This window comes from Somniosus microcephalus, chromosome 32 (genome assembly GCF_052327205.1).
Source record: "Somniosus microcephalus isolate GS21.2 chromosome 32, FLI_Smic_1.0, whole genome shotgun sequence".
NCBI lineage: Eukaryota > Metazoa > Chordata > Chondrichthyes > Squaliformes > Somniosidae > Somniosus > Somniosus microcephalus.
In genome coordinates, this window is record NC_141018.1 from 34,945,464 (window position 1) to 34,971,936 (window position 26,473).

The 26,473-nt window shown below is 47.7% G+C and overlaps 1 protein-coding gene across 4 annotated transcripts in view; it reads left to right on the forward strand.

Annotated features, from left to right (window-relative positions):
- Positions 1 to 26,473, forward strand: part of tubgcp4 (tubulin gamma complex component 4) — a 95,188-nt gene that overhangs the window by 23,159 nt on the left and 45,556 nt on the right. Inside the window, exons 8-18 of one of the 4 annotated variants that reach the window (XM_085972363.1) lie at positions 763 to 928; positions 3,575 to 3,699; positions 4,277 to 4,327; positions 7,701 to 7,806; positions 10,458 to 10,565; positions 11,312 to 11,450; positions 12,934 to 13,111; positions 16,821 to 16,949; positions 20,610 to 20,744; positions 24,213 to 24,329; positions 25,215 to 25,354. In XM_085972363.1, coding sequence (XP_085828489.1) covers positions 763 to 928; positions 3,575 to 3,699; positions 4,277 to 4,327; positions 7,701 to 7,806; positions 10,458 to 10,565; positions 11,312 to 11,450; positions 12,934 to 13,111; positions 16,821 to 16,949; positions 20,610 to 20,744; positions 24,213 to 24,329; positions 25,215 to 25,354 — 1,394 coding nt within the window. Of the gene's footprint in view, positions 1 to 762; positions 929 to 3,574; positions 3,700 to 4,276; positions 4,328 to 7,700; positions 7,807 to 10,457; positions 10,566 to 11,311; positions 11,451 to 12,933; positions 13,112 to 16,820; positions 16,950 to 20,609; positions 20,745 to 24,212; positions 24,330 to 25,214; positions 25,359 to 26,473 lie in introns of those variants that run through there. The other 3 variants (XM_085972364.1, XM_085972365.1, XM_085972366.1) reach the window with 3 other exon arrangements.

Sequence of the window (26,473 nt, forward strand, 5' to 3'; positions counted from 1 at the left end):
TTTGACAAAAGTACTTCTTTGATTGTGAAGCGAAATGGGACGTCCTGTGGAACTGAAGGTGTTTGTATAAATGCAAGTTCTCTCGCTACATAAGTTCTCCACAAGGGGAGCATCATGATTATTTGCCCCATCTACAAGGCACAAGTCACAGAATACTCTCCACTAGCCTGGATGAGTGCAGCTCTAACAGCACTCCAGAAGCTTGACACCATCTAGGAAAAAACAGCCAGCTTGATTGGCACCCCATCCACCACCTTAAACATCGACTCCCTGCACCACCGGCGCACCGTGGCAGCAGTGTGTACCATCTCCAAGATGCACTGCAGCAACTCGCCAAGGCGCCTTCGGCAGCGCCTCCCAAACCCACGACCTCTTCCACCTAGTAGTTGTTGTTGTTGTAGAAGGACAAGGGCAGCGGGCGCATGGGAGCACCATCACCTGCAAGTTCCCCTCCAAGTCACCCACCATCCTGACTTGGAAACAAATCGGCCGTTCCTTCATCGTCACTGGGTCAAAATCCTGGAACTCCCTCCCTAACAGCACTGTGGGAGCACCTTCACCACACGGACTGCAGCGGTTCAAGAAGGCGGCTCACCACCACCTTCTCAAGGGGCAACTAGGGATGGGCAATAAATACTGGCCTTGCCAGCGACGCCCACATCCCATGAATGAATTTTTTAAAAATGTGACTTGTATTTTATGAAGATATTTAGTTGATTGATCAGTGCACGAAGTGTTGACTACTTTGTATATTTCTGATAGCGGTTAATTGAAGAGGAGAGCATGTTGGCTACGTCCCTGAAGCAGTTTTCACTACGAGCCGAGATGCTGCCCTCGTACATCCCCGTGAGGGTGGCAGGGAAGATCCTGTTTGTGGGGGAGTCCGTGCAGATGTTTGAGAATCAGAATGTGAACCACACTCGTGCAGGTAGGGCTCAGTGTTTGGAGTTTTACCGATCCCTTAGTGGGTCACCACAGCGCCCAGCCTACTACCCTGCCACGCCAGGCTAGGAAAGTCACCGGTTCGATCCCTGACCCTGTGCGGATCCAGCTGGTCTCTAGCCGAGTGCACTACTATCAGCCTCAATGCCACTGGGCTGAAGAAAGGGAGGGGGTAAAAAAAAAAAAAAATCAGCCAGGATTCCTGCTCCTGATTGCTGTCCAGCGACTCCTACTGGAAAGTGCACGTGTGGAGGTTGGGCGAGAGCAGGATTGGGTTTGGCTGTGATGCCCTCCACAGTTGAATAGTGTCCAGACTGAAACATGAAAACAGGCCCCTTGGACGAGGGGTTTGTCACTGTTTGATACAACTGAGTGGCTTGTTAGGCCACTCCAGAGGGCAGTTAAGAATCAATCATGTTGGTGTGGGACTGGAGTCACATACAGGCCCAGACCAGGTAAGGACGGCAGGTTTTCTTCCCTAAAGGACATTGGTGAACCAGTTGGGTTTTTACAACAATCTGACAACGTCATGGTCACTTTTACTGGTGCCAGTTTTTTATTTCCAGATTTTTACAATTCTAATTCTCAGCCTGCCCATGGTGCGATTTGGAACTCCCGTTTTCTGCATTTACTAGTCCAGTAACATAACCACCACTACACTAGGAGATTGAATTCAATAAATACTGTCATTTGTGAGCTGGCAGCAAAGATCATGACCACAAAAGCGTGAATTGTCATAAAAACTCAACTGGTTCACTGATGTCCTTCAGGGAAGGAAACCTGCCGTCCTTGCCCGCTCTGGATTATATGTGACTCCAGTCTTAGACATTATAGCCTGGATTTTCATTGGGCCGTGAGGCGGGCTTTTAGACGTGCGGAGGGGCTAAAACCCCGAATTCGGGGGTCCCGACACCATCCCGCCCAAAACCCGCCTCCACGTAAGTTTCAAAGGAGGCGGGTACCCGCCCCGCACTGGGACCCGCCGACCCAAGGCGGGAAGAAATTAGTGCCAATTAACTGCCTGTTAACAGGCAGTTTTTAGCCTAATTCCTATTTTGAGGGGTGTCGTGTGGGATTCCCGACGGCTCCAAACCACGCCAGGTTAGAGCAGGCGGGCCGTCGGGTTGAAGGAGTTGGAGGGGTCGCGATGTCGGTGTTCAGGTGAGTGATGGGTGCATGAGTGCAAAGGTAAGTGTGTTTGGTGTGTCTAAAGTGTGTAAAGAAGTTTAAATTACCTGTACTTACCTTAACAGCCTTTCTTCCTCTAGGCGTCGGGAGTCCATCACTCAGCCGGCACTGAAAGCGGAATGGCCGCCAGCTGTCAAAAGTGACAGCCTTTAGCTTTCAGTGCCGGTGAGAGTGCTAACTGAGTCTGTGTAGAAGGACTCAGGTTAGAAGTCAGACTGTCAGTGTTTGACAGCTTCAAACAGCTGTGAAACACTGATATTTCATCTGTCAACACCTCTTGACAGATGAAATTTCAGTTTGTGACGTCACCTGTTGCCGGGTGGCCCTTAATTGGCCTGCTGAGCCCGCTGGGCGGCCTCAACAAGGTCAATCGAGGGAAAATCGCGTGGATTGGCCGGACGTCGATGGAGGCGGGACTAAAACCCGAAAGTTGTAGTCCCGCCTCCTTCCCGACTTCTGAATGAAAATCCAGCACGATGTGGTCTCGCGAGCCACTTGGTTGTAAAAACAATTTCTACCACTACCACCCTCTCAGAGCACCGAGGGGTGGACAATAAGTGTGGCCTCGACAGTGTTGCCCACATCTCAAGGGCAAGTTTAAATTAAAAAGAATCGGTGAGTTTGGGAGGAATCAGTGGAGGGAATTGGCAGCAGATCCTTATTATTTTAGATAGAAAACTGCTAATTCTGGAATGAGAAACAAAATGCTGGCAGTGTGCAGCAATTTAACTGACTAATACTTTGATTATGACACATCTTATTTGCAATGAATAACCTGGGTTAGAGATATTTTCCGAAAACTTGCAGCATCAAATTGGTTAACTTAAATCAAATTTCATACTTAAGAAAGAAAGACTTGCATTTATATAGCGCCTTTCACGACCACCGGACGTCCCAAAGCACTTTACAGCCAATCAAGTACTTTTTGAAGTGTAGTCGCTGTTGTAATGTGGGAAACGCAGCAGCCAATTTGCGCACAGCAAGCTCCCACAAACAGCAATGTGATAATGACCAGATCATCTGTTTTTTTAGTGATGTTGACTGTGGGTTAAATATTGGCCCCAGGACACCGGGGAGAACTCCCCTGCTCTTTGAAATAGTGCCATGGGATCATTTGCGTCCGCCTGAGAGGGCAGACGGTAGCATTGCCGATGTTTTGTACCTGCCCACTGACGTAAGAAAACTACTAGGCACTTGGTCTGAGTATTAAACAAAGCTTTAATCAACTGTTTTACAACATGGAGATCTAGTTGTGTCCTTCACTAGTTCCTGTTAAAGAATGTCCTGAGCAAGCTGGGCCCGTGCCCGAGTATTTATACTCTCCCTGGACAGCGCCACCAGCAGGCCGCCCAGTATCATTTCATAAGTCATTTCCACATGAATGGCAAGATTCATGTCACCCACCAAGCCTGTTAACATTGTACTTTCCGTGTGTGTTCTGCAGGGTCCATTTTAAAGAACCAGGAGGATGCGTTTGCAGCAGAACTGCATATGCTCAAACAACAGCCCCTTTTCAACCTGGTGGATTTTGAAAATCTGATCGATAGGATCAGAAGTACAGTGGCTGAGGTAAGAAAGGGTGGAACCGTCAAAGTAATTGGGACGGTTGGTGCAGTGGTACAGGTCGGGGAAGGTGTCCCGTCTGCTCCCTGGTCTGTGCTAGATTAGCTGGTCACAGCGGAGCAGCAATTTGGCCACTGCTGCTGACCTCCATGCTCCTGGGTCAAGGCAGGGTAAAATGAGCCAAGTTTCACTCGCCTCATTCCTATCCAGAGATCTCTGCAACAGAGAGAGTCTTTCCTGGGATTTTGGATGGGGACGGAATTGGGCTTGGCGACAATGGCCCCACAATCAGTTTTATGGTCACGCTTGAAGAATGGCTACTTGGTGTACTGGAGGGCTGCCTGCTATTGGCTGTGGGACCATACCTCAGCAGGGAGTTGGTGCCTTCAGGAAAGTGGGATGGGGGGGGAAGAATTTAGGCAGATAGTTGGGCTGAGGTGCCATTATTAGGGCAGCCGTTGGGTTGTGTCTCTGTTCCTGTGCCACCTGCAACAGGTGCTGGTGTCCTCCCATAGTCCATCACCGATCAGATGGCTACTTCAGACTTTTGAATGACCCTGTGTTTCTCTTTGTGTTTAACCAGCATCTGTGGAAGTTGGTGGTGGAAGAGGCAGGACTGCTGGGACAACTTAAGGTGAGACTGACTAGCAGTCAGAAATGCAGTTTGTCTGTTATTCTTAAATAGCACTGAGTTTAAAAGATCCCAAAAGAGGGTCAGTTACTGGCCTTTCGCTCAGACTTGTGTTCCAAACCAGTCTGCTGGCTGTAAGGGCCTTGCACAACAGTAATTATAAAAAGAAAGAAAGACTTGCATTTCTATAGCGCCTTTCATGCCCTCAGGACATCCCAAAGCGCTTTACAGTCAATGAAGTACACTTGAAGTGTAGCCATGGTTGTAATATAGCCAGTTTGCGCACAGCAAGCTCCCACAAACAACAATGTGATAATGACCAGATAATCTGTTTCAGTGATGGTTGAGGGATAAATATTGGCCCAGGACACCAGGGAGAACTCCCCCTGCTCTTCTTCGAAATAGTGCCATGGGATCTTTTACATCCACCTGAGAGAGCAGACGGGGCCTCGGTTTAACGTCTCATCCGAAAGACGGCACCTCCAACAGTGCGGTGCTCCCTCAGTACTGCACTGGGACTGTCATTGTATGTGAAGTACTGATATGCTGTGACATGATGCGGTGCTATATAAATGCAGGATTGCACTGTTTGTATATTAGGTTACATGAGTTTGAGCAGTCTCAATCTTCTTAATAACAAAACTACCCGAATTCAATTCCACATTAATTATATAAAGGAAAATTCTTTCTGTATAAAGCACTCAGTTGCCGTTCCCACTCAAAGCTGTCAAAAGCTGGCTGGTGGAGGAAATGGAAAAATATCACACTGTTGCAGTAAGGGGAATGGCCTGAGGTCGCAGCTGAGGAACATTGGGCGAGCTTTACTCTGCAGTTAATAATGATGCTGGGAGTACTTGATGCACCGGGTGACTAGAAAGAAAGAAAAAAAAACTTGCATTTCTATAGCGCCTTTCACGACCACCAGATGTCCCAAAGCGGTTTACAACCAATGAAGTACTTTTTGAAGTGGAGTCCCTGTTGTAATGTAGGAAACACGGCAGCCAATTTGCACACAGCAAGCTCCCACAAACAGCACTGTGATAATGACCAGATCACCTGTTTTAGTGATGTCGATTGAGGGATACATTTTGGCCCCAGGACACCAGGAGAACTCCCCTGCTCTTTGAAATAGGATCTCTTACGTCCACCTGAGAGAGCAGGAGGGGCCTCAGTTTAACGTCTCATCTGAAAGACGGCACCTCCGACAGTGCAGCACTCCACTGGGAGTGTCAGCCTAGATTTTTGTGCTCAAGTCTCTGGAGTGGGGACTTGAACCCACAACCTTCTGACTCCGAGGCGAGAGTGCTGCCCACTGAGTCACGGCTGACACACAGGGAACTACTGTATTCAGTTCCCCAGTTCTAAGGTGCTTCACCTTGTTATGTACCAAATTCACAAAAGCTTAAGTTTAAAAAAAGGGAGAATTAGCTGTTTCTGTTGATGGAGCTATGGCGCTGCAAATTAGATGCAGTTGGAATGAGAAGCCACTGCCTGCAGTAATGCCCAGTACAGTATTTATTCATATCTGAAGTGGATGCAAAGCTTTCACTGTATTTACACCAAATGTGATGTTTATTTCACGGCCACATTTTCAGCTCTCACTTGATGCTGAACCTTTATTAGGGTTATATAAATGTGACGCATTGTTGACTGTTTTGTTCTCCTGCGTCTATGCAAATCATTTTTTTCAAAAAGGCCTTGCACTTTCAACGCCCACAATGAAACCTTTTATTTCTCAATTCAAAGGTATTGAAGTACTTACCAAGACATAACATTGTCTTTCCTCCATCCCTACCTCGCCCCAACAGCTGCTGAAACCCTCATCCACGTCATTATCAGCTCCAGGCTTGACTTCCCCCGACACTTTCCTCACCGGTCTCTCCCAGATACAGGAAACTTTGGTTTATCCGGAGGTTGTATGTCCGGAAACCTCGATCTACCGGCAGAAATCAGGAGCCATTTTGTTAGGTTTTTTTTCTTCTCGTGGCTTTGTTTTCAACAGTCGGGCTCTGGAAAGTCTCTCTGGAGCTGTTGCTAAGCTACAGAGACGCTTCCAAGGTACGGGCTGACTGTTTACAAGCTGTTGCTAAGCAACAGTGTTTGTTGTCCGATACGGAGATGAAAACCTCCGTATGCTTCAACATTAACTTTGTATGTCCGGCAGTTTTGATAGATCGGCAACAGCTCGGTCCCGTCGGTGCCGGATATAATAAAGTTTCCTGTACACGCTACACAACCTCATCCAGGGATCTGCTGCACACGGCCCATCCCCTAACGAGTCCCGCGCGCCTCTACGGCCCGTCCCCTAACGAGTCCCGCGCGCCTCTACACCCCACCCCTCTCCAAGAAAGAAAGAACTTTCATTTATATGGTTTGTTTTATAAGGCTGGAACGTCCTAAAGCGCTTCACAGCCATTGAAGCGTGGTCACTGCTGTAATGGAGGGACGCAGTAGCCAGTTTGCGCACAGCATGAACAGCAATGAGATAAATGTCCAGATAATACTTTGGTGATGTTGGTTGAGGGATAACTATTGACCCAGGACACTGGGGAGAACTCCCCTGCTCTTCTTTGAATAGTGCCATGGGCTCTTTTACGTCCACTTCAGTGGACAGACGGGGCCTCGGTTTAACGTCTCATCCGAATGACGACACCTCCGACAGTGCAGCACTCCCTCGGTGCTGCCCTGGGGAGTGCCAGCCTCGATTCAGTGCTCAAGTCTCTGGCGTGGGGCTTGACCCCAGAGGTGATTGTGCTACCGCTGAGCCGAGGATAAGATTGAACGAATTCTTTCCAACGACCTCGGAACTATGGCACATCCCTCTGTCTTCCCTTCTTGCTACAACCTACAGGCTATTCATACTCTAGCAAGGCGCTAACTAACCGCTACCGCAGCTCCTCTTTTCAGCATTGGTGTTGTCCTGTACTTTGGGCCTTGGCCCTTGACGGAGGAAAACTCACTAAGCACTTGGTTTGAGTATAAAACAAGGCTTTAATCAACTGCTTCACAACCATGAGATTCTAGTTACATCACTAGTTCCTGGTTACAGAAACATCCTGAGCAAGCTGGGCCCACGCCCGAGTATTTATACTCCTTGGACGGCGCCACCAGCTGGCCGCCCAGTTTTATTTCATGAGTCATGATAAGATTCATGAATGGCAAGATTCATGACAGCCCTTAACTTAGGTTCCTCAAAAAGAAATGCACGACTTGTCAGTATGGAGAGGACTAAAGATCAATACTGAGCCATTTGTCTTTCTTTCCCTTGCTTTTCTTCAATTGTATTGGTAAAGTCAAGTTAAAAGCCATTGACTAACGGGTATGGAGTTTGCACTAAATACTGTTCGATCTGTCCTGGGCTGTTTTTTTTCTTCAGATAATCAAAGATTTCTACCTGCTGGGTCGAGGGGAACTCTTTCAGGCTTTCATCGACAGCGCACAGCATTTATTAAAGACCCCACCAACTGCGGTCACTGAACACGGTAAAGTGAGATTACTAACAGGGGAGGGAGGGGATACTGGCGTCGGGAGCAGAATTATGGTGTTAAGTTATGTTTCTGAGTACCAGTGGGGATAATTCCCTCGTCACTCTGTGTAGCAACTGTGAAATCACAATTTCAGTAGACGTACTGGCCAGAGGGACTCTTCCTGCATTTCTTTACAATGTTGCGACACATTGAAATGAGAGAAAACCATCCCCACAGGTACCTTGTCAAAGAAATGTAACGGAGTTCACATGATTAGAGCTCCAAATATACCACCCTGCAGGCTCCTTCTCTTCCCGTCCTCTACTCATTTAAATCTGAGATCAGTAGATCGGCAAGATTATTATGGGAATATGGAGCCACGGCGGGTGGATGGAGTTAGGATACAGATCAGCCATAATCTCATTGAATGGGGGAACAGGCTTGAAGGACTGAATGTTCCTACTTGCTGCATGAATTCGAGACCTTTTGGACTGTTTCCTTCTCAAACTAATTTTCCCCCAGGGCCTCAACACTGTGGAACCCAGGATTCACTTCGTTACCATTTCCTGATTTATCTCATCAGATTTATGTGCCTTCAAACTCTGCAAGTCCTTCTCTTTGGCTTTCTGCCTCTCTCCACACCGTCAGAAGCCTCCTCAAAAGCCTACCTCCTTGACCATGCCTGCAGTCACCTCGCCAATCTCTTCCTCCACTGCTTTTTGGTGTCTGTTTTTACCTCCTGTGAAGTATTTTAAAGGAACTTTATGAATGTATGTTGTTTTCTCCTGCTCTGATACTTTCACCTAGATCGCTCTAGACGTCTGTGAGTAGGTGCTTTTATATTCTTCGGCCATTGGCTCCACTAAGAACATAAGAGTTAGGAGCAGGAGTAGGCCATACGGCCCCTCGAGCCTGCTCCGCCATTCAATAAGATCATGGCTGATCTTCGACCTCGACTCCACTTTCCTGCCCGATCTCCATATCCCTTGAGTCCAAAAATCTATCGATCTCAGCCTTGAATATACTCAACGACTCAGCATCCACAGCCCTCTGGGGTAGAGGATTCCAAAGATTCACCACCCTCTGAGTGAAGAAATTCCTCCTCATCTCAGTCTTAAATGGCCGACTCCTTATCCTGACCCCTGGTTCTAGACTCTCCAGCCAGGGGAAACAACCTCTCAGCATCTACCCTGTCAATCCCCCTCAGAATCTTGTATGTTTCAATGGGATCACCTCTCATTCTTCTAAACTCCAGAGAGTATCGGCCCATTCTACACAATCTCTCCTCATAGGACAACCCTCTCATCCCAGGGATCCCAGTAGGATGGGTCTCCCCAAGCTAGTGGCCCACATCAATATGGACCAGGTCTCTCTGGGGCTAATAGACCCTCGACTGCCACAGCTTCTGTGACGCCATGGCGCACGTATTCTGCTCATTGTTATCCATGGCGCAGCCCCTAGACGCATGGAACTGAGGTTGTACCTCCGACCTTCTGGTCTGGATGACTCAGTCCCACAGCTTTCACTGTTGGGTTCCGGCTCAAATTAACTCGTGAGACATCCGTTCATTTATTACTGTATTAGTCAAAAGTCCATGTGAGCTTAATTACACACTACATTAATAAACCTATTCTGGTACAAGCTGTAAATAAGCAGTTGACTGCATACTAAGGCTTGGGACACTGCTGGGTTTGGATGCTCCTCCTGTTCTCCCAAAGTGACACATTTCAAGAGCTTTTTCCTTTTTTTAAATACCCATTTCTTTGCCCATCTATGGTCAGGCTTGTGACTTCTACAATTCATTTGAGTCAACAAGAGTTTCAGCTTACAACCCTTAGGTCATTACGTTTAACTTTTGTTGAACACTTACGGACCCCTTAGATTAACAAACAGATTGCTGAATATAAATGATTATAGAGGTTAGGACCTCATCCACATCCTGTACCATTGTCTGACACCATTACACTCATCTCTTCCTGTCAGCTAGTAAAGCTGCTTCCTGTTTGTTAGCTTTAAGATGGTTTTAATCCTGAATCAAGGATTTCAGAACGACCCACTTCATTTACTCCTACTGCTATATTTTATCCTTCTCCCAGTTCTTACATTAGAGAAGGCTGAGGGGTGACCTGACACAGTCCTTTAAGATTATGAAGGGGTTTGATAGGGTAGACGTAGAGAAGATGTTTCCACTTGCGGGGAAACCAGAACTAGGGGCCATCAATATAAGATTGTCACTAATAAATCCAATAGAGAATTCAGGAGAAGCATCTTTACCCAGAGAGTGGTGAGAATGTGGAACTTGCTACCACAGGGAGTGGTTGAGGCGAATAGTATAGAGGCATTTAAGGGGAAGCTGGATAAACACATGAGGGAGAAAGGAATAGAAGGATATGCTGATGGGGTGGGAGGAGGCTTATGTGGAGCATAAACACCGGCACGGACCAGTTGGGCCGAATGGCCTGTTTCTGTGCTGTAAATGCCTTGGTTTCAGTTTTTAATAAACTGCAAAAGCGAAAATATATATATACTCCCAACATTCACTATCAAGGAAGCTGGAGATTAAAAGCTCTAATCTAACTCCTTTTAGATATGACAGCAAAAAGGCTGGTTTAATTTCTTACAAACTTTTCTTCCCATCCCCACCCCTCCCCATCACCACATTACAGATGTCAATGTAGCATTCCAGAAATCGGCACACAAAGTGCTATTGGACGACGACAACCTTCTCCCACTCCTGCACCTCACCGTCGAGTACCATGGCAAAGACCCCAAAGGTAGGAAGAGGCACGCGTCCCTCTTGCTCTGTCTGGGTAAACCTTATTTAATGTCACATCTAGAACTATACAGGACCCACTTCAAAGGGAAGCCCGTCGGTAAGTTGCGGTTGCTGTAGACCTCGTCTTCTGTGTGTCGCGGGGCACCAGCGCAGGTGCACGCGCCCAGGTTGTTTGGACCTTACATCTACCTGCCAGCCCTTTCCTGCAAATGGGCAAACAAGCTGCACCCGTCTGTCGAGCGGAGGGGGCGGGTGGGGTGAAACCACCCCTTACGTCCTTGTTTTGTTCATTTGTGATGCAGCGCTACTTATAGACTTTCTGCAGTTCTTAATGTTTGTCCAGTTATCCCTCCCCCTCTAAAGGTGGTATCTCCTTGCTGTGGTATGTTACCCCCATGCCTCTCCCGGAGGTGGCCTCTCCCTTGTGGGGGTAGATTTCCACAGGTGCCAGTGGTACCTCGCCCAAGGGACCTTCCTTCACATGTGAACCTTGACCTTGAGTGTCGGTACACTTTTTTAGCACGAGAGGCATCGAAGTCGAGTCTGACCTCACACGATATACAGATATGTCTGCTTTCCAGCGGGGTTTACCGAGTACTTATCTCGATTATTCAAGTGAGTTATGTGCTGAATTAAAATAGATCGTATTGACAATGGTGTTAATTTTGTACTCGGTTATATTTTTCCTGTCTGTTTATTGTCTTTTTGCCCCCGCCCCCCTCCCCCACTTCCTACTCAACGTAGATACATCACAAAGCCGCGAAGTGTCTCTGCGGGAATCTTCCCCCCGTGAAGCCCCTACTTCCGGCTGGTCTGCTCTGGGACTGTCGTACAAAGTGCAGTGGCCTTTGCACATCCTGTTCACTCCTGCCGTGCTGGAAAAGTAAGTTTACTTTGTGCATTTATTTTTATTTTTTGTTGTTGCAAATTTGTTTAACGAGTGTTTCCAGTTTCCTCACCGTTTCTCCCCCTCTCCACTGAGCGGCAGTGGCTGTTGCACGGGTCGCAAATCATCACTACCAGCAGCTCTTCAGTACGTCGCCCAAGACGCGTCAGCCTGGGCAGTGAGCGTGTCAGCTGACTTTTTTTTAATTCATTCACGGGACGTGGGCGTCTCTGGCAAGGCCGGCATTTATTGCCCATCCCTAATTGCCCTTGAGAAGGTGGTGGTGAGCCGCCTTGAACCGCTGCAGTCCGTGTGGTGAAGGTGCTCCCACAGTGCTGTTAGGGAGGGAGTTCCAGGATTTTGACCCAGCGATGATGAAGGAACGGCCGATATATTTCCAAGTCAGGATGGTGTGTGACTTGGAGAGGAACTTGGAGGTGGTGGTGTTCCCATGCGCCTGCTGCACTTGTCCTTTTAGGTGGTAGAGGTCGCGGGTTTGGGAGGTGCTGCCGGAGAAGCCTTGGCGAGTTGCTGCAGTGCATCTTGTAGACGGTACACACTGCAGCCACGGTGCGCCGGTGGTGGAGGGAGTGAATGTTTAAGGTGGTGGATGGGGTGCCAATCAAGCGGGCTGCTTTGTCCTGGATGGCGTTGAGCTTCTTGAGTGTTGTTGGAGCTGTACTTATCCAGGCAAGTGGAGAGTATTCCATCACACTCCTGACTTGTGCCTTGTCGATGGTGGAAAGGCTTTGGGGAGTCAGCAGGTGAGACACTTGCCACAGAATACCTATTGAACTGTGGAGGGCATTGCAGCAGAACCCATTCCTGTCCTGACCCAGCATTCGCACGTGTGCTTTCCAGCACTGACTTACTTTCCCCTTCCTAACCAGGCATAGCTGAGGCCAGTTGGAGAATTTCTACTGTTGCTGTGGTTAAGAGCAACTCACTCAGCACAGACAGTGAATCAACACAAACAGAACATGCTGGAAACGCTCAGCAGGTCAGGCAGCATCTGTGGAGAGAGAAACAGAGTTAACGTTTCACGCCGGTGACCCTTCAGAACTGAAAAAAGTTACCGATGTAACCGGTTTTCAGCAAGTACAGGTGCAGAGAAAGGGGGGAAGGAAAGAACAAACGGGAAGGACTGTGATAGGGTGGATTTACTCCTGTTTTAGTGATGTAGGTTGAGGGATGAATGTTGGCCAGGACACCGGGGAGAACGCCCCTGCTCTTCTTCGAAATAGTGCCGCGGAATCTTTTACGTCCTCCCGAGAGGGCAGATGGAGATTCGGTTTAACGTCTCATCCGAAAGACGGCACCTCCGACAGTGCAGCGCTCCCTCAGCACTGCACTGGGAGTGTCAGTCAGGATTACGTGCTCTGGAGCGGGAGAGATTTGCAGGAGCGTCAGGTTGAGCTGCGATCTGCATGCGTTTCTCACTTCGTCCCTCGTTCTCTCTCTCTCTCTCTCTCTCTCTCAGGTACAACATTGTCTTCAAGTACCTGCTGAGTGTGCGGCGGGTGCAGGCGGAGCTGCAGCATTGCTGGGCTGTGCAGATGCAGCGGAAACACCTCAAATCCAACAAGACAGACGCCATCAAATGGAGAGTGAGGAACCACATGGCTTTCCTCGTGGACAACCTGCAGTACTACCTACAGGTAACCGGGAATAAACAACCGCCTTCAGCACAATATGTTACCAGGGCTCCAAGGGTTAGGTTATGAGGAGAGATTAGGCTTGTATTCTCTGGAATATAGAAGGTTAAGGGGTGATTTGATTGAGGTTTTTAGGATTTTGAAAGGAATTGATAACGTAGGTAGAGAGAAACCTTTTCCGCTGGTGGAGAGTCTAGGACAAGGGGGACATCACCTTAAAATCAGAGCCAGGCCATTCAGGAGAGAAGTTAGGAAACACTTCTTCACACAAAGGGTGGTAGGAGTGTGGAACTCCCTCCCACAAAAAGCAGTAGATGCTGGGGGTCAATTAATAATTTTAAGTCCGAGATCGATAGATTTTTGCTGGCCAAAGGATGTGGGGCCATGGCGGGTGGATGGAGTTAAGATACAGATCAGCCATGATCTCATTGAACGACGGAACAGGCTCGAGGGGCTGAATGGCCTCCTGTTCCTGTGTAATATAAATCCGGTGCCCTAACATCGTGTGGAAAATGTTTTGCACCATTCCATGTATTTTTATTTACACACGCCTGATTGTCATTTTTCTTTTCCATGACTGCAGCTAAGAGGTTGCAGGTCCCGCCATGGCCTCTAATATTGTTACAGCGTCAAGCATTGAATGGAAAGGGGGTAGGTGTGTATAAGGGGTAGTATTATTTATTAAAAGTACTCTCCCCTGTGCTGGAAAAAGATTCTCGGGACTTGTTTCTTTAGTTAATTTTTATGGCCTACTGGGATGCTCGTGAGGTCAGCCTCCCCTCACTGGTAGCCTGTTCTGTGCTTTTGCTGGGAATATCCTGGAGCGGCTCTCTAAAGGGCCTGGAAAATCGTACTGAGGGAGTGCTGCACTGTTGGAGGTGCCGTCTTTCGGATGCGACGTTAAATCGAGGCCCCCCCCCCCGTGGCCACTATTCGAAGAGGAGCAGGGGGAAGTTCTCCCCAGTGTGTCCTGGGCCAATATTTATCCCTCAACCAACATCACTAAAACAAATTATCTGGTCATCGTCACATTGCGGTTTGTGGGATCTTGCTGTGTGCAATTTGGCTGCCGCGTTTCCTCCATTACAACAGTGACTACACTTCATAAAAGTACATCCGAACAATGACGGACAGGTAAAGACCCGCTGGCCCATCCAGCCTGTCTCACACGATTGCGACACCTGCCGTATCACAATATCCACTCTCCACCCCACCCCAAACCATGTGATCTCCTGGGAGACGCGAAAAAACAGATTAAACAGCCAGGCCAATTTGGGAGAAAGAAAATCTGTGAAATTCTTCTCTGACCCGTCCAGGCGAGCAGAACTAGTCCAGGAGATCACACTCTGGCCCTGAGGTACCTACCTTTTAGTAAGAGGTGGTGTGCCCCCCCAGCCAGAAGCAGGTGAATGGCTGGAAAGCACGTTGGGAGGTCCTGAGGTTGTGAAAGGCGCAGGTTCTTTCTTTCAAAACTTTTGCTGGGATGGAGACTATGGGGGTCCCCCAGCTCCAGACTAGCTGCTGGGCTGCTAACAAGTCACGGCGGCCATTGTTTTCCGCCGAGCTGCGGCAGGAGACACGAGGACAATCTGCATCGCCTTGGGGATGTTTTACCACGTTAGAGGCGCTACATAAATGCAACTTGTTGCATCGGTGACATCGCCAAGTCTGTAAAAAAATGGCAAAGCAAAAATACTGCGGAGGCTGAAAATCCGAAATAGAAACAGAAAATGCTGGAAAACACTCAGCATCTGTGGAGAGAGAGAAACAGAGTTAACGTTTCAGGTCGCTGAGAGTATTAAAAAATGGGCTGTGCTTTAAATAAAAAGTTCCCCCTCTCCACAAAGACTCACCTTTCCCTTCGATCATCTCTGAGGAGAGCTGAGCTTGCCTCCGAGAGTTCTTTAGCTGGTGGTGGGAGCGGGGAGCAGATGTTGTGTTGTACTTTTTTTCTGGCTTGAGGTTTATTACAGATTTTCCATTTCCCAAACCAGCCATCCTGTGGCCGTGATTGACGCTTGATAATTTAGTACCAAATTGGGGGCGGTTTGATTTAGTTTTGGTGTGGGAACCTATCGGGATAAGGTGAGCAGCTTACTGAACTTGAGCACGGAATACAAGGACCCCATTAAAAATTCTCAAATCTCAATCTGGATTAAATTAGTTCCCCTCACACCCCCACAGGATATATGGAAGAGACGGGCAGAAAAAGTAGTTAATTCTGGATCAGTTGAAAAGTTACCGTCTGAAGAATGGACAGCCTTTTCCGCTCCTGTGAAGCCCCGTGTTCCTAGGGGGATTGGGATATATTCAAGGGCGGTGAGGGGTTAGTTGAGTACCCGTAGCGATGTATCCTGGCAACCTGGAACTTGTTCAGTTGCCTGAGGGAGTTGGGTTCTTTACTCTCTCTCTCTCTGCCATCCCCAAGTGTTAGCACCACCAGTGACTAGGGAGGGAGGGGCACAGGGTTGCACGGTCTAACAGACAGCGGGTGAGCCCAATGGGCTTTTTTCTTACCCTGGCAATTGCAAAATACTGCAGATGCTGGAAATCTGAAATAACAACAGGAAATGCTGGAAACACTCAGCAGGTCAGGCAGCGCCCGTGGAGAGAGACCGTCCCTTTTGTTCTTGCCTCCCCTCCCCCCTTTTCCTCCCCTCCGCACCTGCTTAATATCTGTTACATCTCTAACTTTTTCCAGTTCTGACGAAGGGCCACAGACCTGAAGCGTTAACTCAGTTTCTCTCTCCATGGATGCTGCCTGACCTGCTGAGTGTTTCCAGCATTTTCTGTTGTTTTTTCTTATCCTTCTGTTTTGAATGAATTAGATTGGCGCATATTGAGCAAAGGGGAGTGAGAGACATTAAAAGACCTGATTAATTTGTCTGAGAATAAAGAAGGAAGTATAGAGATCTTGGGAGTGGAAGTGGAAGTGACTGATTGAGGTAGTCATGAATTACGAGGCGAGATTACACAAACTAGGGTTGTAGAGAGAAACTATTTCCGCTGGTTGGGGATTCTAGGACTAGGGGGCAGAGTCTAAAAATTAGAGCCAGACCTTTGAGGAGTGAAGTTAGGAAACACTTCGACACACAACAGGGTGGTAGAAGGTTGGAGCTCTCTTCCGCAAACGGCAATTGATGCTGGATCAATTGTTAATTTAAAATCTGAGATTGATAGATTTTTGTTAACCAAAGGTATTGAGGGATATGGGCCAAAGCAATATGGAGTTAGGTCGCAGATCAGCCGTGATCTCATTGAATGGCAGAACAGGCTCGAGGGGCTAAATGGCCTCCTCCTGCTCCTATATTTATCCCTCAATTAACATCTAAAACAGTTTATTTGGTCATTATCACATTGCTGTTTGTGGGAGCTTGCTGTGCGCAAATTGGCTGCCGCGTTTCCCACATTACAACAGTGACTACACTCCAAAAAGTACTTAATTGGCTGTAAAGTGCTTTGGGACGTCTGGTGGTCGTGAAAGGCGCTATAGAAATGCAAGTCTTCTTTCTTTCTATGAATGGACGGTGAAAGGGGGGGGCTCCGATGGATTGGATGGTCTTTTTATTCTAAGCTCTCAAAAAAAAACAAAAAAAAAACCTGCCTGCTATAATAAAAGTATTTTAGTTTTTTGTATAATGGCAGCTTTCTCTGTGGCCCCCGACTTCCATATGTGACTGATTTTGTTACACTTATTTCCGCACCTATATAGGGCATGCAGTCCTCCTCAATGCATTGCAGCACTCTGCGTAAGTCTTCCCAACAGGTAGGAGCGGCACGGGCTGCAGAGCAGCATGGACGGAGTCAGGCAGCTCAGAGACCCGGACTTGCAGCCACAGAGGTGCAAACTAGACATCTTGGATATAAGGATTAGTTAAGCAAAAGTACTTTAATTCAGTGTAAGCAGGTGTTGAGAATTCAGCAGTTGTTGGAGCAGGGAGGGTATATGGGGGGTGGGGGGGGGCGGTGGTTAGTTCGTCTGGCAACTCACTGGTTGACATGCTGGTGTAACATTCCTTTTATGTACTGTTTTAATTCAGAATTTCATGTGAAATCAGAGGGAAGCAGCATCTAGCCATCCCCATACTTTGCATGACCTGTTTAGTTCTCAACCCCCCCGAACATCCCTTCATAGAAGATAGGAGCAGGAGTAGGCCATTCGGCCCCTCGAGCCTGCTCCGCCATTCAATGAGATCATGGCTGATCAATCTTTCGCACCCTGTTATATTACACAACGCCTTTCCCGTGGAGCCAATCGCTCCCTCACTGCCGGTCTTACTGCGGGGTCGATTCGCTCTCCCAGTTACGCTTTTCCCAGTCTGTAATGCGTCCATTCTAACAATCCCACCAAGGTTTGGGAGATCGTTGCATTCAAAAGGCAGGTGGCCCATACAAGGTAGGCAAATCTTTCTGTAGTCTCTTGTTTTAAACTTTCTGTCAGCTGATTGACACGTGCCACCTTTGCCCTGTGATTGTTCGTTCAGTTTGACCATTTTGATCCCTGGGTTCCAGGCTACATTCTAATATCGAGGCCCGGTCATCACTCACAAAAGCCTGGCAATTTATCTTTGGTTCTCCCCAAGTTTTCCACACCAGATTTCACACTTTTTCTGATGAATACAAAGCATATTTATCTTTAAAAGAGAGAAAGGAAGGAAAGGAATCGGGGCATTTTCTGCCAGATTCTGACCTGGAGCCTGAAACGCACAGTTTACTGACTATTAATTGATCGCAACAAATTTACAAGTGATTAGAATTACCTGGCTTCCTATAATAAGGAGTATTTGACAAATAGAAACATAGAAACATAGAAGATAGGAGCAGGAGTAGGCCATTCGGCCCTTCGAGCCTGCTCCGCCATTCAACGAGATCATGGCTGATCATCCAAACCCTAGCACCCGGTCCCTACACCGACAGCCATCCCACCCAAGCCCTATCTCCGTAACCCCACGTATTTAATCCCCCCTAACACTAAGGGCCAATTTTTATCATGGCCAATCAACCTAACCCACACAGCTTTGGACTGTGGGAGGAAACCGGAGCACCTGGAGGAAACCCACGCAAACACGGGGAGAATGTGCAAACTCCACACAGACAATCTCCCGAGGCTGGATTTGAACCCGGGTCCCTGGCGCTGTGAGGCAACAGTGCTAACCACTATGCCACCGTGCTGCCCTCTTAATGATCTTAAAGAGAGCCAGTGACTGCCTGTGAGCATCGCAGGAGATGTGTTAGAGTGTGTCTGTTTGTGCATAATATCTCAGATCTTGTATAAAACACTTTAAGCTTTATACAAAACCTCAACATATCTCAACCCAATAATTTTTAATGAGCTATGCAAAATGAGAGCGAGCGCGCGCCTGGTCTTTCTCCAAAGAGAGGAGCCAGTGAGCTGGCAATCTCGAGCAACAGTAACTGGCCTCGAACTGACTGTAGGCTGTGCCTATTTGGACCACGGCCCCCACAGGGATGCAGTGGCACCAACGGTACAGGTCAAGTTAGTAGCTACAACATCAAGACTGTGGACCCACAGGCAACGCCACAGGGGATCGGCTGGTCTGCAGTACAATTCTGCAGAATCATTCCAAGCACAGGCATTTGCCAGGTGGGATCAATGAATGCAGCAAAACGCGGCTTGCAAATATTAGAGATGGGTGTACACCTTCAATTGTATTTGCCATGTCTGTGTGCACATGTTGCAAAAACCTCTGTATGCATGCATACCATTTCATTTTGTTTGCACTGAGTTTCAATCAAAAGCTAAAAGAACGGTAGCATAGTGGTTATGTTAAGGGGCTAGTAGTCCAGAGACCCGGAGACATGAGTTCAAATCCCACCCCGGCAGCTGGGGAATTTAAATTCAGTTAATTAAATAAATCTGGAATAACAAAACTAGTACAGGTTGAGCGTCCCGAATCTGGACTCCGGGACGATTGGTGGCAGGGGTCCGGAATCCGTAAAATGTTCCGGAATCCGGACACCCTGAGGGAGGCTTACCAAAAACCGGAAATAGCGCCAACCTGGGCCCAGGCATTTCCAGACTCGGCACGTGTTTCTGATGTCCGAAGTCCAGGAATATCGCAACCTGGGCTCGGGTGTTTCCGGACTTCGGACATCAGAAACACATGCCGAAGTCCGCAAAAACCGGCTCGGCCTCGGTCCCGAGGTTGCCGGATTCGGGATGCTCAACCTGTATGAAACTACCGGATTGTTGTAAAAACCCATCTGGTTCACTAATGTCCTTTAGGGAAGGAAATCTGCCGTCCTTACCCAGTCTGGCCTGTATGTGACTCCGGACCCGCAGCAATGTGGTCGACTCTTAACTGCCCTCTGAAATGGTGGCTCACCACCACCTTCTCAAGGGCAATCACTGCTGGCCATAAAAAAAAAAATTTGCGTTGGTACTGTCATGAATCTCCTCATTCATGTAGAAATGACTCATGAGATAACACTGGGCGGCCAGCTGGTGGCGCCGTCTAAGGAGTATAAATACTCGGGCGTGGGCCCAGCTTGCTCAGGGTGTTTCTGTAACCAGGAACTAGTGATGTAACTAGAATCTCATGGTTGTGAAACAGTTGATTAAAGCCTTGTTTTATACTCAAACCAAGTGCCTAGTAGTTTTCTTCGGTCAGGTACCATTCCTCCTTTGGAAATGCGTCATTTAAACTCGAAACCTCTTTGCAAAAATGCCCTGTGGGTAAAATGCATAGTGTGGTACAGAACAGGTAGATCCCAGGTTTGCTCCCCCAGTATTTGCAAGGGTTGGCTGGCGCTCCAATTCACCTCAGCCCCCCTCCCCCTTCACGAGGGAAATAAAAAGTCTGCTTGCTTTATCACTCCTGATCGCCTCCCCTGGAGTGTGTCTGTGTCTTCTCATCTACTGAGGACTGGATTGGGCCCAATTGTGAAGCTCCCCTCCCTTCACGGTCGAATAGCCTGCTGATGCTCTCTGTTCAGTCCCATGTACAACAAATAGCCGCTTGGATGTGTCTCTCATTTCTCTTAATCTAATCCTTCTTTCCCTCTCTCTATACCTGAACTAATCCACTCTCCTCCTCCATTATTCCTCTGTTTCTGTCTCAATCCTTGAATCTCTTTTATTAAGGCGATAGACTGTTGGTCCTGCCGTTCACCGAGGCCCCAGATGCCCCGTTATCGGCTCGCACTTCCAGCAAGTTATGCCGCAAACATGTTTTGAGCTGTAGTTTGCAGGAGAAAGGCGCTGAGTTGCCCCACTCCAGCAAGATCCAGCCCAATAATTCAGGAGCAGGAAGTTGCAGTTCTGAGCGGTCACTCTACACTTCATATAATTTTTTCTGTGCCTGCTTAAACTAGAACCTTGCAAAGCTATGTCCAGCAATAGAGTCGAGAGTTGAAATTGCCCCGTGCAAACATTAGCCCGAAGCAGATTAGCACCCGGTGCGATTCCGAGTCCCTCGACGTGCTGTGTCTCCAGACTTGCTTTCCCTGGGATGCTAAATGTCGCCCTGTGCCATTCCAGGTGGATGTCCTCGAGTCCCAGTTTTCACAGCTCCTCCAGGAGATAAATTCTATCCGAGATTTCGAAAGCATCCGACTGGCCCACGATCACTTCCTGAGTAACCTGCTGGCTCAGTCGTTCATTCTGCTTAAACCAGTGAGTACACTTTCCATTAAAAGGAAGGAGGTTATGGTAAACCTTTATATTGTGTTCAATTCTGGGCACCACACTTTAGGAAGAAGGTCGAGGCCTTGGAGAAGGTGTAGAGGAGATTTACTAGAATGGTGCCAGGGATGAAGGACTTCAGATATGTGGAGAGACTGGAGAAGCTGGAAATGTTTCTCCTTCGAGCAGAGAAGGTTAAGGGGAGTGACATGAACCTTGTCATTCATGTGGAAATGATACTGGGCGGCCTGCTGGTGGCGCTGTCCAGAGAGAGTATAAATACTCGAGCATGGGCCCAGCTTGCTCAGGACACTCTTTAACAGGAACTAGTGAAGGACACAACTAGATCTCCATGTTGAAAAACAGTTGATTAAAGCCTTGTTTAATACTCAGACCAAGTGCCTAGTAGTTTTCTTATGTCAGGGAGATTTGATAGAGGTGGTCAAAATCATTGAAAGAATAAATAAGGAGAAACTGTTTCCAGCGGCAGAAGGGTCGGTAACCAGAGGACACAGATTTACAGTGACTGGCAAAAGAACCAGAGGCGACATGAGGGGAAAAAATGTTTACACAGCATAGCTGTGAGGCAGGGCTATGGGGAAAGAGCGGGGGAGTGGGACTAATTGGATAGTTCTTTCAAAGAGCCGGCACGATGGGCTGAATGGCCTCCTTCGGCACCGTATGATGGCATTAAACGGGAAATTAGAGAAGCGTGCAATAAGGGCACAGCAGTTACCATGGGTGACTTTAATCTACATATAGATTGGGCTAACCAAATTAGGAGGAATTCCTGGAGTGTATAAGGGATGGTTTCCTGGACCAATATGTCGAGGAACCAACTAGAGATTAGGCCATCTTAGACTGGATATTATGTAATGAGAAAGGAGTAATTAGCAATCTTGTTGTGCGAGGCCCCTTGGGTCGGAGCGATCATAATATGATAGAATTCTTCATTAAGATGGAGAATGAAATAGTTGACTCAGAGACTAGGGTCCTGAATTTAAATAAAGGAGACTACGATGGTATGAGGTGCGAGTTGGGTAGGATTGATTGGGGAATGTCACTCAAAGGGTTGACGGTGGATGGGCAATGGCAAACATTCAAAGATCGCATGGATGAACTACAGAATTTGTTCATCCCAGTTTGGCATAAAAATAAAACAAAAAAGGTGACTCAACCGTGGCTAACAAGGGAAATTAGGGATAGCATAAGATCCAAGGAAACCTGAGGATTGGGAGCAGTTTAGGATCCAACAAAGGAGGACAAAGGGATTAATTAAGAGGGGGAAAATAGAGTATGAGAGTAAGCTTTCAGGGAACATAAAAACTGACTGTAAAAGCTTTTATAGATATGTGAAGAGAAAAAGATTGGTGAAGTCAAGCGTAGGTCCCTTGTAGTCAGAATGATGTCGGGGAACATAGGGTCTAATGAAAGGGAGGAACTGATAGAAATCAGTATTTGTAGGGAAATGGTGTTAGGGAAATTGATGGGATTGAGGGCCGATAAATCCCTAGGGCCTGATAATCTACATCCTAGGGTACTTAAGGAAGTGGCCCTAGAAATAGTAGATTCATTGCTGGTCATCTTCCAAAATTCGATAGATTCTGGAACAGTACCCATGGATTGGCGGGTAGCTAATGTTACCCCACTGTTCAAAAAGGGTGGTAGAGAGAAAACGGGCAATTACAGACCGGTAAGCCTGACATCGGTAGTGGGGAAAATGCTAGAGTCCATTATAAAGGATGTAATAGCAGAGCACTTGGAAAAAAGTGACCGGATCGGACAAAGTCAACATGGCTTTACAAAAGGTAAATCGTGCTTGACTAATCTACTGGAATTTTTTGAGGATGTAACTGGTAGAATAGATAAGGGAGAACCAGTGGATGTGGTGTATTTGGATTTTCAGAAGGCTTTTGATAAGGTCCCGCATAAGAGATTAGCATGTAAAGTTAAGGCTCATGGGATTGGGGGCAAGGTATTGACTTGGATAGAGAACTGGTTGGCAGACAAAGCAAAGAGTTGGAATAAACGGCTCTTTTTCCGATTGGCAGGCAGTGACTAGTGGGGTACCGCAGGGATCGGTCCTTGGACCCCAGCTGTTCACAATATAAATGATCTGGACGAGGGAACTAGATGTAATATCTCCAAGTTTGCAGATGACACAAAGCTGGGTGGGCGCGTGTGCTGTGAGGAGGATGCTGAGAAACTCCAGGATGATTTGGACAGGTTGGGTGATTGGGCAGAAGCATGGCAGATGCAATATAACGTGGATAAATGCGAGGTTATCCACTTTGGTGTCAAAAACAGGAAGGCAGATTATTATCTAAATGGCAATAGATTGGGAGAAGGGGAAGTGCAACGAGACCTGGGCGTCCTTATGCACCAGTCGCTGAAAGTAAGCATGCAGGTGCAGTAGGTGGTTAAGAAGGCAAATGGTATGTTGGCCTTCGTAGCGAGAGGGTTTGAGTGCAGGAACAAGGATATCATGCTGCAGTTGTACAGGGCCTTGGTGCGACCACATCTTGAGTATTGTGTGCAGTTTTGGTCGCCTTATCTGAGGAAGGATGTTCTTGCCATGGAAGGAGTGCAGCGAAGATTCACCAGACTGATACCTGGGATGGCAGGAATGACGTATGAGGAGAGGTTGGGTCGATTGGGCTTGTACTTGCTGGAGTTTAGAAGAATGAGAGGGGATCTCATCGAAACTTATAAAATTCTAACAGGACTAGACAGACTAGATGCTGGAAGGATGTTCCCGATGGTTGGGGAGTCCAGAACCAGGGGTCACAGTCTAAGGATAAGGGGTAAGCCATTTATGACAGAGATGAGAAGGAATTTCTTCACCCAGAGAGTGGTGAACCTGTGGAATTCTCTACCACAGAAGGCAGTAGAGGCCAATTCATTAAATATATTCAAGAAGGAGTTGGATATATTTCTTAAGGCTAAAGGGATCAAGGGATATGGGGAGAAGGCAGGGACAGGGTACTGAATTTGGATGATCAGCCATGATCTCATTAAATGGCAGAGCAGGCTCGAGGGGCCGAATGGCCTACTCCTGCTCCTACCTTCTATGTTTCTATGATTCCACTACGGATGCTGGAAATCCGAAATAAAAACAGAGAATGCTGGAATCATTCAGCAGGTCAGGCAGCATCTGTTTACCGAGTTAACATTTCAGGTCGATGACCTTTCATCAGAACTGGAAGAAGTTAGACATTTAACAGTTTATAAACAAGTGCAGAGCCAGGGAAAAATGGTGAGGGGGCGGTGAGGAGGAGGAAAGAACAAAAGGGAGAGATTTGTGATAGGATGGAGGGCCGGAGTGATTAAATGACAAGTTGGACTGATTTTCGACTCGTATTCTCTGAGGTGCGTATACACTTACTGATGCACTGATGTCCCCTTTTTCAATGAATAGACATCACTTGACTTTGGGATGTTTATTCCCATTCTCTGCAGGTGTTCCACTGTCTGAATGAGATCCTCGAATTGTGCCTCAACTTCTGTTCCCTGGTCAGTCAGAATCCGGGGCCACTGGACGACCGTGGTACCTCGCAGCTGGACCTTCTGGTAATGGTAAGCCCAGCTACCCGCCATCATTCCTTCTGTGTATGTTTGTTACTCCTTGCCTCTGAGCCAGAAGACTTGCTGGGGTTCGAGCCCAGCTCCAGTACTGGAGCACGTGATCCAGGCTGACGCAGTCGGGCGGGAGTGCTGCGCTGTCGGAGGTGCCGTCCTTGTGATGAGACGTTAAATCGAGGCCCCGTCTGCTTGTTCAGGTGGATGTTAAAGATCTCCTGGTATTATTTGAAGAGGAGCAGGAGGTGCACTGACCAACATTCCCCTCTCAGCCAACACCAGCAAAAACAGACAAACTGATTATTCATCTCATTTGGTGTTCGTGTGATCTTGATGTGCACAATTGTCCACTTTAAAAGTAGTCATTGGTTATAAAGCACCTGAGGATTTATATGAAGGCTAGCTTTCTTCCTCTCCTCTTCCTCCCTCCCTCCTCTCTTTCCTTCCATTATCTTTCTCTCCTTTCTCTTTCTCTCCTTCCCCTTTCCCTCCCGCCCTTTCCCTCCCTCCCGCCCTTTCCCTCCCTCCCGCCCTTTCCCTCCCTCCCTCCCGCCCCCTCCCGCCCGCCCGTTCCCTCCCGCCCGCCCGTTCCCTCCCTCCCGCCCGTTCCCTCCCTCCCGCCCGTTCCCTCCCGCCCGCCCGTTCCCTCCCTCCCACCCGTTCCCTCCTCGCCCTTTCCCTTTCTCTCTCTCGTTCTCTCTCTCTCATTGGCAGACTAATCTGGGGCTTATCTACCAGCGATTTGAGATCTCTGCGAATGAATGGGACGATAGGTTTAAATGTTACTTGTGGCGCTCGAGATTGCATGGCGTGTATTTAAAAGCACGGACGATCCTTCTTTAGACTGCAGCTGATTTGCTTTCTGTTTTTGGTGAATCCTAGGGCTTCAGTCGCCAGTCGTCCCTGCTGTTCAAGATCCTGTCCAGTGTTCGCAATCACCAGATTAACGCAGATCTGGCACAGCTTTTGCTGCGACTTGACTACAACAAGTACTACACACATTCTGGAGGCACGCTGGGCAGGTGAGAGAGCAGGAGAGCCTGCGACAGACAGCACAGCCAGTACTGAGGGAGCAGCAATAGGACCTAGTAGCTAAATACACGATCTGGTGTAGTACTGTACTAGGGGTTAATACACGGCCTGGTGTAGTACTGTACTAGGAGTTAATACACAGTCTGGTGTAGTACTGTACATGGGGTTAATACACGGTCTGGTGTAGTACTGTACTAGGGGTTAATACACGGCCTGGTGTAGTACTGTACTAGGAGTTAATACACGGTCTGGTGTACTGTACTAGGGGTTAATCCACAGTCTGGTGTGGTACTGTACTAGGGGTTAATACACGTCTGGTGTAGTACTGTACTAGGGTTAATACACAGTCTGGTGTAGTACTGTACTAGGGGTTAATACACAGTCTGGTGTAGTACTGTACTCGGGGTTAATACATGATCTGGTGTAGTACTGTACTAGGGGTTAATACACGGTCTGGTGTGGTACTGTACTAGGGGTTAATACACAGTCTGGTGTAGTACTGTACTAGGAGTTAATACAGGGCCTGGTGTAGTACTGTACTAGGGGTTAATACACAGTCTGGTGTGGTACTGTACTAGGGGTTAATACACAGTCTGGTGTGGTACTGTACTAGGGGTTAATACACAGTCTGGTGTAGTACTGTACTAGGAGTTAATACACGGTCTGGTGTAGTACTGTACTAGGAGTTAATACACAGTCTGGTGTGGTACTGTACTAGGGGTTAATACACAGTCTGGTGTGGTACTGTACTAGGGGTTAATACACAGTCTGGTGTAGTACTGTACTAGGAGTTAATACACGGTCTGGTGTAGTACTGTACTAGGAGTTAATACACAGTCTGGTGTGGTACTGTACTAGGGGTTAATACACAGTCTGGTGTAGTACTGTACTAGGAGTTAATACACGGTCTGGTGTAGTACTGTACTAGGGGTTAATACACGGTCTGGTGTAGTACTGTACTAGGGGTTAATACACGGTCTGGTGTGGTACTGTACTAGGGGTTAATACACGGCCTGGTGTAGTACTGTACTAGGGGTTAATACACGGTCTGGTGTAGTACTGTACTAGGGGTTAATACACAGTCTGGTGTAGTACTGTACTAGGGGTTA